The following is a 15247-nucleotide window of genomic DNA, read 5'->3' on the forward strand; positions in this document are numbered from 1 at the left end:
GGTGAGCAGGGAGGGAGGGGGAAAAAAAGAAGACCTGATGCCAGGGGCTTAAGTGGAGAGCAAATGTTTTGAGAATGATGAGGGCAATGAATTTATAAATTTATAAATGTGCTTTATACAATTGATGTATGTATGGATTGTGATAAGAGTTGTATGAGCCCCTAATAAAACGATTAAAAGAAAAGGGGGCGGAATGCCAAGTTTGAGAACCTCTGCTCTAATTCATTCTGTTTTGACTACTACACTGGTGCTTGGAAGAGTGGTGAAAACTCTCCGTAGAGACATTTGAAAGTCTTGTGATATGCTCAGGTTTCTACAGGATGATCTTGTTTCATCCAGTATCTTTCAAGGCGGGTACTGTTTTTAGCCTTATTTGACAGAGGAGGAAACTAAGGCCCAAACAGGGTAAGTAGCTCTCCTGTGATGACCTAACGGGTGAATGGAAATATGAACATGTGAATTTAGGATTTCCCACGGGTCCTGGCCGAGACCTGATGTCACTGTGGGTTAAGTAAGCCCACGGCTGCTAACTTCAAGATCAGTGGCTCACGCCCACCAGGCGATCCACGGAGAGCGGTGAGGATGTCTGCTCCTGCAAGGGCTAGTCTTGGGAAGCCCAAGGACGAGGCTGCTATGAGTGGGAATTGACTCAGAGGCAGTGGGTTGGGTTGGGTGGACTAGTCCTTTGAGAACACTTGCCGATAGGTGCCTGCGTCGATTTCCACTTTTAGCCAGCCGTGGGGCAGCAGAGGTTTTCTTGGCTGCAGCCTCTATGGGAGCAGAGGAGCAGGTGTTTCTGCCATGGAGCTGCTAGGGAGATTTGAACTGCCAACCTTTCAGTCAGCTGCCACCAAGGAGCTGAGTTAGCCTTTCTGAGAATCTTAACATATCTAGAAACATTAAGATTTGGGAGCTCACACAAGCTGGCTTTAATTTTTGTGTGCACCAAAAGTAAAATCCCAATTTGTTACTAGAATGCTCATGTTTAGCCAACCGACCTATGCAAATAGGAGACTTTTTAATAGCCATTCAATAAGTAAGACAAATAAACAAGAGCTTGATTCACTGATTTTGAGTCCATTCCAACTCACCGTGACCCCATCAGGGCAGGAATAACTGCCTGTGTGGGTTTCTGAGACTGTAACTGTTTACAGTAGTAGAAAGCCTCATCTCTCTCCCTCGGAGCAGCTGAGAGAGTAGAACTGCTGACCTTGTGATTCGCAGCCCAATGCATAACCCACTATGCCACCAAGGGATCCCTAATTAAGCAAGCACCCTAAAAAGATGGCACATGCATGTGGGGCTGCCTTATGAACTGGACTTCCAAGTTTTCCAGTCGAAATTGAGAGAGATGATGGCAAGCAGACATAAAACATGACTGTGCCTACACCGGCATCAATGCATGGAGTCGACTGCTCCAGCTGAAACCGTTTTCCAAAAGCCCATGAAACTGATTCCAATAGTCATTTTATTCCTTCAACTATTACTGAATTTTCAAAGCACAGAATTGCAAATGAGACACAATAGGAAATGCAACCGTTTGTGTTCAGCAGAGCAGCTGTCTCGCTTCCTTATTTTTCAATCAGGGTATGAACTATTCATATTTCGGTCGATAATGCATCTAAGAAAATGTCACAGAATGTATTTTGATTAGCAGCACTTATTTGTGCCAACATTTCACTAGGAAAGGGACTTGAAAGACCTTCAACTCTGATTTGCCATGAACCTGGGAACGGTGTTTTCAAAGCCATTTACTTTGTTGAATCCTCATACTCCCAACCAGGAAATATAAAAATCAAACATTATTACAGATGTCTCATAAAATGGCCCATTTAAAATCCCTTGCTAGGAGGCGCCGCCACTGCCATCACTGAAAGCAGGCAGTAAATTCATAAGGCGTGTTTCACACATACATTTTATACTCCACCCTCACTGCCACTCTACCAGGCACTATTATCTTACAGAGGAGAAAACTGTGCTTATGAAAATTCATCAACTTGTAGAAGACCACACATGTACAAGGTGGTGGCCTCTCAGAATTTTTATGTATTTTCACTCAGTCGTTGGATCCAGGTGCATCCAGATTTTTTCATGCTTAATTTCCCCCATGTCATTAAGAATGATTAGAAAACATTGCTTTTAATGGCCACATAATATTTCACGGTGCATGTGTTTCATTTTAATTAACAGTTTCCTGACTACTGGGCATTTCAACAGCTTCCTCTTTCTTGCTGGTAGGAAAAAAGAAACCAGCATCAAAAAACGCTGAGGCAAACATCCCTGAAGACACAGTTCAGCTACGTCACAAACACGACCTTCTTTCAGTTATTAAAAAACCAAATGTGGCATATCTTCACCTCCACTTAACAACTGCATGCCTTCCTTAAGTGTGAAACCTCAATTTTACTTTAATTTTTCCGTCAGTTGAATCACTGATGCACGGTGACAGGGATTTTGCTCATCTAATGCCATCTTTGGAACTGCTGTGGACTCAGAAGGAGCGGGAATACCAGCCTGCTGAACCCAGAAGCTGGAATTTGCTGGGTGAAGCCTTTCTATCTTCCAGCTATGAACGGAATTTAAGCCACTCAAGCTGAGATGGACTTACTAAAGCATGCAGCTGTCTCATTACTGTCCTGACCTGCAGCTATTTCATCTTCCACACTAGTTTTTGGGTTTTGGGGGGGGGTTTTTTGGGGGGGGGCATAAAAAGGATGGGAAGAGACAGAAAGAGGAGAGGCAGAGGGAGTTTACTGGAAGCTAAGGCAGTTTCTTACTGACCCGTTTGACCAGCCATTCGTTCACTCCATGTTAGCTGGGGCTGGCTGCGCGATGACTCGCATTGAGGAATCTGACTTTGGCTTTGAAGTCCTTGGATCCTCAGTGGACCATCAGTCTTCACAAGGAGGCCATATACCAGGGCATTGCCCAAAGTTATCTGACCACGGAACTTATTTATTTATGGAACACTTTTTTTAAAAAAACCTATCAATAATCTTTCAGAATTGATTCTGTACAGCTCAGATTTTTTTAAAGGCATTTAATAAAACTAAAACCCCATATTCATTTTTTCAAATGAAATTCTCTTAATATTAGTGAAAGATCCTTTCTTAACACGATGACTGTATAAAACATGAACACAGCAGCTGACATGGCAGCGTCAGGTGAACAACTACCATTAAAACTAGAAGCTTCCTATGGCTGCCACTTCCTAACACGATAAAACAAGCAACAGAAGAGAGGATGCAGTCATCACAAACACAACGCCAGTTCTAGCCAAAAATGTTGTGACAGATACCTAAGAGCATACAACTGGAAAACAACCTCTCTGTTCTGACTGTACAACAGAATACGATGCAGCCACTCAAGTTATTTTTGAAGACTGTTTAGTGACATGAGAAAATATCCTCTTAGCACGTCCAATAAAGAAAGCAACTTCTAAGATTTATCATGTCATCCCCGGTCATAAGCACGACCTCTTATCATCACCGACAGTCACTGCTAAAACTGTGGACAGATCAGGCTTGGTTCACAGGCAAGCCCACCAAAGACAGCCTGCTTCTGGGTGGAGGTGACCCCTCTCCTGGATGGCTGCTTCCATTTGTCAGGGTTCCACTACCTGAGTCTGCAGCTAGCAATGGCTCCCAAACATTTCCTGGGGGACGCTGCAAAGATTTGCTCTGCACAATGAGCTATGCAAGATGAACTACCAAAACCCAAGACAGAGATTTCGATTCAGGAGGTCGGGGATGGGGCACTGGAATCCGAGTGCTTCTAAAGGTTCCCCAGTGATTGTGATACACGGCCAGTTTCAAAAACAATGGCTTTCTAGTTATTGGGTTTTTGATTTATTAACTCCAAGCAGGTTACATTTCTAAAACAGCTAAAATGTGTGCTCAGGGATGTTTATCTCAGCATTATTTGTAATAGCAAGAAATGGGAAGTTATTGAAATGCCCAACAGTCAGGCATTTAGGAACCATGGCTTTCCTGTTTTCTGAGGTTTTCGAAAGTGACTTTTAGAAGCAAACTGCTATATGTGAATTAAAGAAAAGAACTTCCCGAATTAAAAAGTGAAATTCTTGTCATTGTTTGCCACACATTTGCTCGGATCCCCCAATGCCGTCAAACAAGACCCCACATTACAGCTTGCCGGAGTTTTCTCTGTCCTCTGGATTCTGGGTGGCATAGTGGTTACGAATTGGGCTGCTACCTGCAAGGTCTGCAGTCTGAAACCACCAGCTGCTTCCTAGCACACAGAGGGCTTTCTACTCCCACAAAGTTACCATCTCGGAAACTCATAGGGCAGTTCTACCCTGTCCTATAGGGTCGCTCTGAGTCAAGTTGATGGCGGTGAATTTGGTGTTTGGGTTAGGATCTTTGCTCCACGTCCTGCCTCCTCTTAGCCTTCCTCATCATCAGCTGCTCACCCTCCACTCCTTCCCTTCCCCCAACTTCTCACACTGCGAGGTCCTGCTCCTCTTTAACAGAACCTCCCTAAGGTTTGGGCCAGGACACGCTCTTCCCCTCAGCGTCTAGTGCCTGAAAGTCTCCTATCTTGGATTCTCCACCTGCCACTACCCGCCTCGATCCACCCCTCCCTGGCTTCCATCACCAGCACTCCCTGTCACAGCTCAAGCCCATGTCACTCTGACCTCCTGATTGCTAATCCACTGCTTCTATTTCCATCCTTGTCCCAGGCGGTGCTGACACTCCACAACCCTCTCTCCTTCCCTGGCATCTAAGGGGATCATCTGTTATCTCACTTGTCTAGCGTCCTTTCCCTTTGTCTGATAACAGCATTCTGAGAAGCCACCTCCTCCACTCTTAGTCCAGTGGTTTGGGTGGCTGACCAGCCCACTCCACCCCACTGAGGCTGGAAAACTGGCAGAAAGGCCTGGAACTGGAGCCGGCCCCCTGCCAAAGAGGGTCACCAACATGAAGAAAACAGCAAAACTGACACGGGGTCTCGGTGAAACCATTTTGTGTCTTGCGTCTAAGGCCAGCACATCCTGGTTTAATTAATCTCATGAAATTCTTTTTTTAACCTTTTTACTTAAGCCAGTTGGATCTTTATCTTGAGCAACCAAGTGCCTGAAGATAGAGCAGGGCTGAGTCTCCATACACCCCAAGTAACCTCTGCTTCTCCAAACTTCCCCCAGTGTCTCCACAAGTTCTCAACACACTGCCATCGAGGAATGCTGATTTATAGTGGACCTCCCCTGCGAGTTTCCAAGACTAGAACTGTTCATGGGCATAGAAAGCCCAGTCTTTCTCCCAAGGAACTGCTGGTGGTTTCGAACTGCCGACCATGCGGATTGCAGTCCAATGCGTTAACCACTACACCGCTTGAACTCCTAGGTGCCTGCAAATATCTGTGTTACTTAGAGTCCTGTCCCCAGAGCTTGGCTACCAATTGCTGACACTCAAAAATCAAGTGTGTATAAGGCCGGAACTCCCACTGTGCTCTAAACCCATTACAACTAATCTGCCTGTGAAGTCCCTGCTTGGGGAGTCAGGTAAACACAATTGTTATTGCTGTTAGGGGTCATTGCGCTGGTTCCAGCCCATAGCGACCATACACACAACAGAGCGCAACATCACCTGGCCCTGAGTCATCCTCACATGTGTTCCTATGCATGTCATTCCATCTCATTGCGGGCCTTCCTCTTTGTCGCCGCCTCTCTATTTTACCAAGCATGTTTCTCCATGGACTGAATCTGGTCTAACAGCCTGTCCAAAAGTCTCACCATCCTTGCCGCTCAAGAACATCCTGGCCATCCTTCTAAACAACGGCGTTGCTGCTGCTGGATTTCATTAAGTCTCTTTCGACTCACAGAGACCCACGTCACGGAGAAGAGCCATCCCCTGGGGCTCTCCGGGCCATCACGGTATAGCAGCAGATTGCCGGCCCACTGGGTGGGCTCCAACCACTGTGGGTTAGCAGCTGAGCGCTTAACCAATGCACTACCACGGCTCTTGGAACAGAACAACTATAAACTCATCATCATGTTGCTGTCCATCCTCTTCTTATGCCTCTCTCTCAGTAAAAGGCTCCACTACCTCCCCCACCCCCCAGGGACACAAAGAAACCTGGGCCTCATCCTTGACAGTTTCCCTCCCTTACTCCTCAGCTCCTTCAAAACCAAATAGTAAACTCAGTTCTGGCTCACTGTGGATTTCCTAGACCCTAGCTGTTGACGGGAGCGGTTGCTGGAGGTCTCCAACTGCTGACCAGGTAGATCACAGTCCTACACATAACCACTACACCACCAGGGCTCCACTCTCCCAGCTCCTGACCACCAGTTAATTCTGGCGCATTAGTCCCTAGGGATCCGCTTTGAGGTGGCATCCTCAAAGAGGCCTGATCCTACTTCCGTGCTGGAAGGAGGTCCTCCTGTGCCCCTATCCAACCTTGTACCACTAGGGTCATAACCCTCGTCACTCATGAGCAGTCATGGCTTATTGATGCTTTCCTATATTCCCCATGAAGCTTTACATTCTGGGAGAGTAGGGCCTATCCCTACAATAAATACTACTTGCATAAGTAAGCAATAGAGCAGCGGTTCTCAACTTGTGGATTGGGACCCCTTTGGGGGTCGAACGATCCTTTCACAGAGGTCACCTGATTCATAACAGTAGCAAAATGACAGTTATGAAGTAGCAAGTAGCAACGAAAATAATGTTATGGTTCAGGAGTCACTACAACATGAGAAACTGTATTAAAGGGTCACGGCATGAGGAAGGTTGAGAACCACGGCAATAGAGTCTGTGAGTATGATTGTATACTCTGTATTACAAATGTAGTCTATTTCCTCCTCACAGAAGTTAAATGTATCAATATTTCAGAAAGATCTATAAGAAGGGTGCACCTGACACAGAAAGCTGGTTTTCAGGGGCCCTATAACTTGAATGGGAGTGGGGAGCACCCAACAGGGCCCAAAGCAACGGCTGAGTTTGGCAGAGCCTGTCACTGGTAGACTAAGCTGAGCCCCGGAACTGGACTGCCTTCATTCCCTTCTCATCTATTGCTTAGGCTTCCCAAGGGAATGAAGGACTTTGCTCCTATTGGGAATTCATTTTCCTTCTTCCTCCTTCATTCGCTGGCATCTAGTTTTCTGATGCTTCTCATATTTTTATGAGAACTGCCAAATCCTTCTTTGAGCACAACTGACTTCTTTCTGTCCACCATCTCCCCACCTGTCCATCCACCCAGATATTGCCTGAGCCCTCTACTGTGTCAAGGCCTGGGAGCAGGCTGCAGCCTAGGGATCTTCGCTCCCTCTCAACTATACACGGCTCCCTCCAACCATCTCCGGATTATCTTCTGAGAGAGAAAAGGAAGAGGCAAAAGAACAGTTGAGTCATGATGCTTTCTGTTAATCTTATAGCAAGAGCCCCAAGCAGTGGGCCTACCACTTCCTGATTCCTACCCAAAGAGAATTATTTATTGTCGGGGGCACTTCTGCCCCCACTCCAGCTTCCTGACCCTTCCCACGGTCCTTCACGTGGACCTTGTTTCCACCCTTGCATGTGGACCTTTTGACCCGCTTTTTCTCATATTGAACACTACATTAACATGACACTATCTAACCTCTTAAAATGCAGATCTTACTGAGAATTCTGTAAGGAAATATTTCTCATACCCTCACTGTTACCAACTTGTTGTGTTAAGAGGAATGGATGAGTTTCTCTGTTGACAGACACATAGGGATTGTGTGGTGACTATGGCCATTCCTTTAGTCTTCCTTCATTGCAGCTTCGGCGAAGTGCTGGGGTCCAAGATGGGCCTCTGTATGCATTTCACTTCAATTCTTGGGTCTTGGCTGGAGTGGACCTGCTTCGTCAGCCATCGGACCTGCAGGCCTCACTTCCCTCTCCCTTGTGTTTACCCTGCGATCCTTCGTGCCCTTGTGTTCGCTCGGCTTATTTCTTCTTTTTCCTTTCCAGCATCCTTTCTATATTTTAAAGAATGCACACAGGACCGCACACAGATGCAGAAATCATTTGATACCAATTGCCAAATTGTGGAAATTAATTAAGTTGTAAAGTACCGAGTGTTGAAGACTGGATTGTTTTGTATTATTTTTAATCAAGATACAATCATTCATCTATAGTATAAAATTCATCCTTTGAAAGGGTATAATTCAGTGTTTGTTTTTGTAAAATCACAAGATTGTACAACCAACTCCTCGATCTAATTTCTGAACACTTTCATCACCCGCACCAAAAAAACAAAGACCCTTACCCATTATCAGTCACCCCCCATTCCTTTCCACGTGGACGTCCAGTTCTGTCAGCAAAATTTGTTGAGAAGCTTAGTCTTCCACAATGGACCATGAAGGTACACATTTATTTCTGGATTCTCAAGTCCATTCCCCAGCTCCATCTAGCTACCCACATGCAGGACCACACGACCTGACCTTACTGACTGTAGCTTTGTGTTAAGCTGAAACTGGGAAGTGTGCATCATCGAACTTTGTTCTTCTTTTACAATATTGTTCTGACTATTCTGAGGCCTTTGCATTGCCCTTTGAATGTTAGGGTCAGCCTGTCAATTTCTGCAACAAAAAAAGCCAGCTGGGATTTCAATAGGAATTATGCCAATCTGTTGATGGCTTTAGGAAGTACTGGCATCTTAACAATATGAGTGTTCTGATTAATGAACACAGGAATCTTTCCATAAAAAAGTCCTTTGGGTCAACGTTTTATAGTTCTCAACCTTTAAGTCTTGCACTTCTCTTGTTATGTTTATTCCCACATATTTTCTTCTCTTCGATGCTATTGTACATGGAATGGTTTTTCTTTTTAATTTTTGTATTGTAATTGCTTATGTATAGAAATACAATAGAGTTTTGCATATTGATCTTGTATCCTGTAACTGTGATGAATTTGCTTGTTCTAATAGTTTGTTTTGTTTTGGTGTAGATCCCTTAGGATTTTCTATACACAAGACCATGCTATCTGTGAGAAGAGTTATTTTTACCTCTTTCTTGTCTACCTAAATGCCTTTTTCTTTCTTTTGTCTAGTTTCTTGGACCCTGCCCTTAAAAGCCTACAGATTCCTTGAGTAACTTCCTTCTTTCTTCTTCATGAAGATACTTTTTCTGAAGGGGGAGAGAAGGGAGGGCAGTGAAGGGATGGTAATATAGGAAGAGTTCTCTAAAATGAGAAGTTGCAATCATGGGGTGTGAACTGATTTTAGGTGAACCTCACATCCTTTCAAGTGTGTCCACCTTCACAGCAAGAGCTCTTCTGGGCAAATCTCTGAAGTCTGTTTTCCTTTGTTTGTGACAGAAGGCTGGCCAAGCTCAGCAACTACTCATCCTGGGCTGGTACAAAGTCTAAGTCAATATGGTCACTTCCACTTCTATCTCTTCTCCTTTTCTGGTGTTATAAATTGTGTCCATCCAAAGTACATGTGGAATATTAACCTTACCTGTGGATGCAACCCTGTTTGAAAATAAGATTTTCCGTGCTAGGCTAAGGAGCCCTGGTGGCATAGTGGTTATGCATTGGGCTAACTACAAGGTCAGCAGTTCAAAAGTATGTGTAGACACATTAAATGTGCTGCTGGTGGGACTTTAAAAGGAAATGACACACACATTATTGGATAGTAGAAGAAGGGTGATCCTTTTTTATAAGGCGGCAAATACTTTGGAGTATGTGCTAATATTTTGTGGAAAATAGAACTTGTAAGTGACAATTTTGGATGTTTGGCTGAAGAAATTTTTAAGCAAAATCTTCGAGATGAAGCATGCTTCCTCCTTGTTGCTTACAGTTGAATAGAGTGCAAATGAAACCAGAACTTAAGAGATTTGCAACAGTCTGTGACGCAAACTTAAAAAGCATGCCTTGGAACTTTCCCCAAGGGTGTGGCCACATACGTTTTTATAAAGAGATCAGGCCTGTGACAAATGGATCTAGTCAATCACCATGGCCGAAATCCTCTCAGTGGAGACAGAACCAAATGAAAGAAAGCTGTCTGTCTCCTGGAATTTTACAGGCAGGAAATGGGCCAATGCAGCTAGTTAGTTGTCAGCACCTGTTGTCCTCCAAGAAAAGAAAGGCACTACCTCAGGAGCAGTTGGGATATCACAGAACTGTCACAGAGGAGCACTGGGCAGGACTGCTACTTCCTCAGTTTCAGAGAGGGAGGCCAACTTCAGAGGTAAGGAGGCCACGTAAGTGGGCTAAGAGAATGAGGCCGCAGCCCAAAGTCAAGAGGTTAGGCTGTTTCACTAGTCCAGGAAAATGCCCAATGACAACTTCCCTGCTGGCTTTGACCTGACTTGTACCCATGACTTATTTCCTTCCAATTTCTCTGATTTGGAAGTGAAATGTCTACCAGGTGTCTGTTCCATCACTACTTTTGGAGATGACTTACAGCCTAGATTTTACAGGTCTACAGTCGGAAAGGGATTTAGTCCTGGAAGGAAAACATCCAGAGTCTCACCCTTAGTTGATTTAGACGATGCAGATGAGATTTTAGACCTTACAGTTGAGGCTGGCATGGGTTATGGTTGGGGGGATCATATGGGAGGGTGAATGTGTTTTGCAAGTGATATGAACATACATTTTGAGAAGGGTCCGATGGTGGAATTATTAATTCCTACCAAATAGATGTTGGAATCCTAAGCCCTATACTTGCGTACATGATGCGATTTGGAAATTGGGTTTTCTTGGTTGTGTTAGTTAAATCATAAACAAGCAGTCAGCACCACGAGAAACATGCATTTCTTTTCATTAAAGCCACCCACTTGTGGTATTTGTGTTACAGCAGCAGGAGGAAGCTTAGACATCTGACCAATTCGTCCCTTCTGCTGAGAGGTGGAACAGCCAATTGAGGACATCCTGTCTTCGACGAGAAACGGTTGCAACCTTGACAAATATCTTTAAGCCATCTCAAATGTCCTTTGGGGCCAGTTTTGTGATTTGGGTGAGAAGAGTACACCCACTGCCTTCCCTCTGTCCATCCCTGTATATGGACCCTGATGAGCTTCCAGGCGGTGTACATTTTCTTGGTGGTCAACCTCTCCATTCACCCCATCCGGGAAAGCTTTTCCTCAGACAAGACACACACTGAATTTCCCCACTCCAGATGAAGGTCTTGGCCCACCTTCCCAACCATGGGACAAAAAGAGGTTGGTTAAAGGTATGGGTTCATTCAAGGTGTGGAATGGGGAACACAGACTTTGCTGAGTAGCTCTACGGTGGGAAGTTCCCCTCCACATTAGCTCTGCGTTATCAGTGAGTGACCTCTTGGGATGTGGCAGGAAACCAGGTGGGTAAGAATCTCTGACTGTTTGGATAGGTGCACCCCACATCCAACCATGAGCTTCCAGCATTCAGTCAGTAGAGGCAGGCAATCGATTCAGGCCTCTGTGGCACAGATCAGCGATGGCTATGGAGGAGTCAGGAACCAGCATGATCAGCACCCTGCACCAAGCATTCTGCTCTCTGGCACCAGTACAGGCGTCTCTCAGATGGCTGACCTTTTAAGAGGGGGTTCCACCTAGCTCTACTCTGGAACAAACTCACGGCCTAACCAAGCTTCTTGTCCAACCTGACTTCTTCTTAACTCAAAGGTCCGCCTTGTACCCGTGGCCTAACAAGGCTACTTAAGTCAGCGATGTCCTCAAAGACCAGGGGCTTCCAGAAAAGCCCCTCCTCCTTCACCCAAGGGTTGTGAGTGGCTGAGAAGTGGTTGATTTGGGTGGAACAACTGGAATAAATCAAATCTCAGAACCCTTCTTAAAACTATTTAATTATTTCATAAAACTTGCCCCAAGTAATGAAAAAAGTAAATTGGGGAGTAGGGGTGGGGGTGGAGAATGAAGTCAGGGCCCTTCTATGAGCTGTGTTCTCCTTCTCCAGACTGCTTTTTGTCCAGGCCGGGGCAGCTGAGAAAGGCTGTCCTAGCTGCAGGTTGGTGCCACATTAAGCAGGGGCTCCCTAATTACACATATGCATAGTAATGCCTTTGTGGCAAAGACAAACAGGAAAAACTGCCCCGGTGCTGTGGACACGCACCACTAATGTCTGCGATAGTATCATTCTAACAATACTCTTACACTTGATATAGTTCAAAAATTCCACCTCCTACTCCTGTACCACTTGGTCATAATACTTTATTATCCAAGTTCTTAAAAACTGGCTAGTTATTACTGAGACCTTATGTATACCATCTGCTTGTCACCTTTCAAGGTGTTGGTTCCTGTAATATTTTTGTTTATTTGGAGTATCTGGGGAGACATACTTAGTCCAATTTTCAGCATACTCATAAGCATCAAGGCAGTTTTTAAATTGTTTTTTCTAGTCTTCTCTTCTCGACATTCACTGTATTGTCTACAACTATGATTTGGTACACAGAGCATTTGCTTAGCTGAATTCATTCATAGTGTATGTGCCAAATTCAGAGGGCATGAATTTAACATATTTTCTCTTTTTTTTCGTCATTTTATTGGCGGCTCATACAACTCTTATTACAATCCATACCTACATCAATTGTATAAAGCGCATTTGTACATTCGTTACCCTCATCATTCTCAAAACATTTGCTCTCCACGTAAGCCCCTGGCATCAGCTCATTTTTAACATATTTTCTATAGTGACAACTACTCCTCTGGTTGTAGGAGCTATTTAGGCCACTGGAGTGGAGAAAAAGGAGGTCACCACTTAATAGAAATGGCATGCATCCAAATATAGATTTTCTCAAACACCTGTTGAATAAACACCAATGATGAAGAGATGGTTAACAATTTCCAAAACCCAGAACCCAAACCTGAAACGGTCAGTAACTGCTTCAACTGAGACAGCAAACAATATACTGGCTGCTTTAGAAATAAAATAGCTGCTTCAAAAGGCAATCTACGTACTTCCATACACACATTATTTCCCATCAAAAGTCACTTCCGAGGAAATCTATTTGTTCAAAACACAAGGCATGCATGGCGATTCCTTGTAGAAACACAGCAAGCATAACAAATATTTTCAGTTGTCAAGGGTGAGCCAGGAGGAAGTGACCCACCTAAGAAAATAGGAACTAAGACCCATTTAAGAAATAGAAACAAAGCGTAATTTGACACCCTCTAACTTCTTCGGATGGCCTCCTACAGACCCGGCTGGGAACCAGCAGAATGAAGCGACCCCGACAGTCCCCTCCCATGGAACAGGGGTGGGGGTTGACATGCAATGTCATGGGTCATGGGCAACCTCCTCTACTGTTGCCATTCATTTTTTGGTAAATAGTTATAACGCCGGCACTCTCTTCAACCAAGACCCTATAGCGGCTAGATATTGGTTGCATGGGATCCCATTCTAACACTCAGCACCTCGGGCCTATTTCTAGCTTTAGGCCGTATCCCTTCCTTAGAAGATGCTGTGGCAGCCTTGCTCTCCCTTCCAGGAAGGGGACTAGAAAGGCAGATACAATCAGCCAGGGAAGCGTCCTTCCGACGGCAGGAAGGAGAGCTCTTGGGTGTACCAGGAAGGGGTTTGGGGGCCCTCAGGCCCGCGTGGGGGAGTGTCCGACACTACTGGGCGGCTGCGCCCGCCCGGGGGAGGGGCTGAAGCCCGGGGCCTGAGGTCCTGCAGATGCTGGGGGTGCGGGGAGCTGCGGTCGCGGGGTTCCGGGATGGGGAAGCGGGCACCGCAGGACGCCCCCAGCGGGGTGGGCTGGGAGGTGGGTGCTGAGGACCACACGTGCACGTGGGGAGGGCCGTCCCGCGGCGGGGGCGGTTACCTGATGAAGGTGGTCTTGCCGGTGCTGTACTGGCCCACCAGCAGGATCATGGGCTTGTTGTCGAAGTCGGCGTCCTCCAGCGCGGGCGAGTGGAACTCGTGGAAGCGATACGCCTCCTCCAGCGGCAGCACCTTGCGCTGGTAGAGCGAGCGCAGGCCTCCCGTCACCGTCTGCACCGCGTCCGCGCCGCCCGCGCGCTCGCGCCCGCCGGCCTGCCGCCCCATCCAGCTGAACATCGTCCGCCCTGCAGTTCGCGCCGTGCGCCCGCTGGCCTCGGATCCCCCCGGCGTCCCGCCGCGCCGCACTCCAGGCTCCCAGGCTCACACTGAGCCGCCCCCGCCGCGCTCGCCAGCGCCCGAGCCCGACCCCGCCTCCCGGCGCGGCAGCCAATCGCTGGCCTCAACGTCACGGGTGCGCGCTCACTATTCAGAAGCGTCCTCTCAGGCTCTTTTTCATTGGGCCCTCGCCAGCGCGGTGGCAGCGTCAGCTAATGGCGAGAAGATCCTCATGATTTATTAATGTCCGAGGCCGCCCCGAGGCCGCGGCAAGGAGAGGGACTTTCCCAGACCTGGTGGCACGGACTCGACCGTGGGGGGGCCGCCCTCCTGGTCGCCAGGGCCCCACCTCCGGCCAGGTGGCATCAGCTTCCGGGCAAATCTGAGCTGGCAAGAAGGAGCCTACGGAGGCTGCTCGGTTTGTTGGAACGTTTGCTTTTTCCCAAGTCTAAGGACGTCGTTCAGAAAGTTGACGAGCAGATTCTTCTCAGCACATCATGGTTGCGCCCATTTTATTTAACTAGAGACCTAGACTCACGAACAGCAAAGACAGAAGTTGAAAGAGGACTACATATTTCTCATGTATCTCTATGCCACCCCCACTCATTTCTGGTCAATGGAAGGCTTCCTGTAGGTAGTTTTCTTTACTTGATTTTATGTAAAAATTGAAGGTTTTGTCACCATCCTCATGATTACATTTTCCTCATTATTACAAAACTTGTTGAATGACCCTGCTTGGTGCTTGCCCTCATGAAGATAGGGGTGCTATAGCAAAGTGTGGTGAAGAAACCAGATGGCCAGTGTACTGGGTTGTAAAGGCGTGTTTTCAAACACACAGCCTTCTAAGTGAGGGCTTCAACTAAATCCACATGGACGAAGCACACCAGCCTGTGTGACCCAAGAATTGTAAATAATAAATCCATATCTAAAGGAGGGAAAGGCATCAGAGCTTAAATCGTGAACACCTGGTTTTCAGAAAGCTGTGGATGACAGTGAAAGCCTAAAATCTATTTGCAGGGACCACACATGGATTAAGCCTCTGGTGAATCCCCTCCTATCATAGTTAAGGGATGCAAATGGCCCTGTTATCATACAGAGAGCATTGTAAAGTTGATTATAGCAGACATCAAAAGGTAACTCCGGGCTTTCTCTCCTTTTCAGCTCCTGGTTAGTGGGGCTGGGAATGAGGAGAGGCACGGGAACCCCGGACAGTGTTTCTTTTTGTGCAT

The 15247-nt window shown here is 46.4% G+C and overlaps 1 protein-coding gene across 1 annotated transcript in view; it reads right to left on the reverse strand.

Moving 5' to 3' along the window:
• EHD4 (EH domain containing 4) overlaps window positions 1-14026 on the reverse strand; it is a 90129-nt gene extending 76103 nt beyond the window's left edge. Inside the window, exon 1 of the mRNA XM_004709367.2 lies at window positions 13744-14026. Coding sequence (XP_004709424.1) covers window positions 13744-13979 — 236 coding nt within the window. The 5' untranslated portion in view covers window positions 13980-14026. The remainder of the gene's footprint in view (window positions 1-13743) is intronic.
• Between the last annotated feature and the right edge of the window lie 1221 nt (window positions 14027-15247).

Source organism: Echinops telfairi, unplaced genomic scaffold (genome assembly GCF_000313985.2).
Source record: "Echinops telfairi isolate 266 unplaced genomic scaffold, ASM31398v2 ScPeMD7_8;HRSCAF=38, whole genome shotgun sequence".
In the NCBI taxonomy this organism is placed as follows: Eukaryota; Metazoa; Chordata; class Mammalia; order Afrosoricida; family Tenrecidae; genus Echinops; species Echinops telfairi.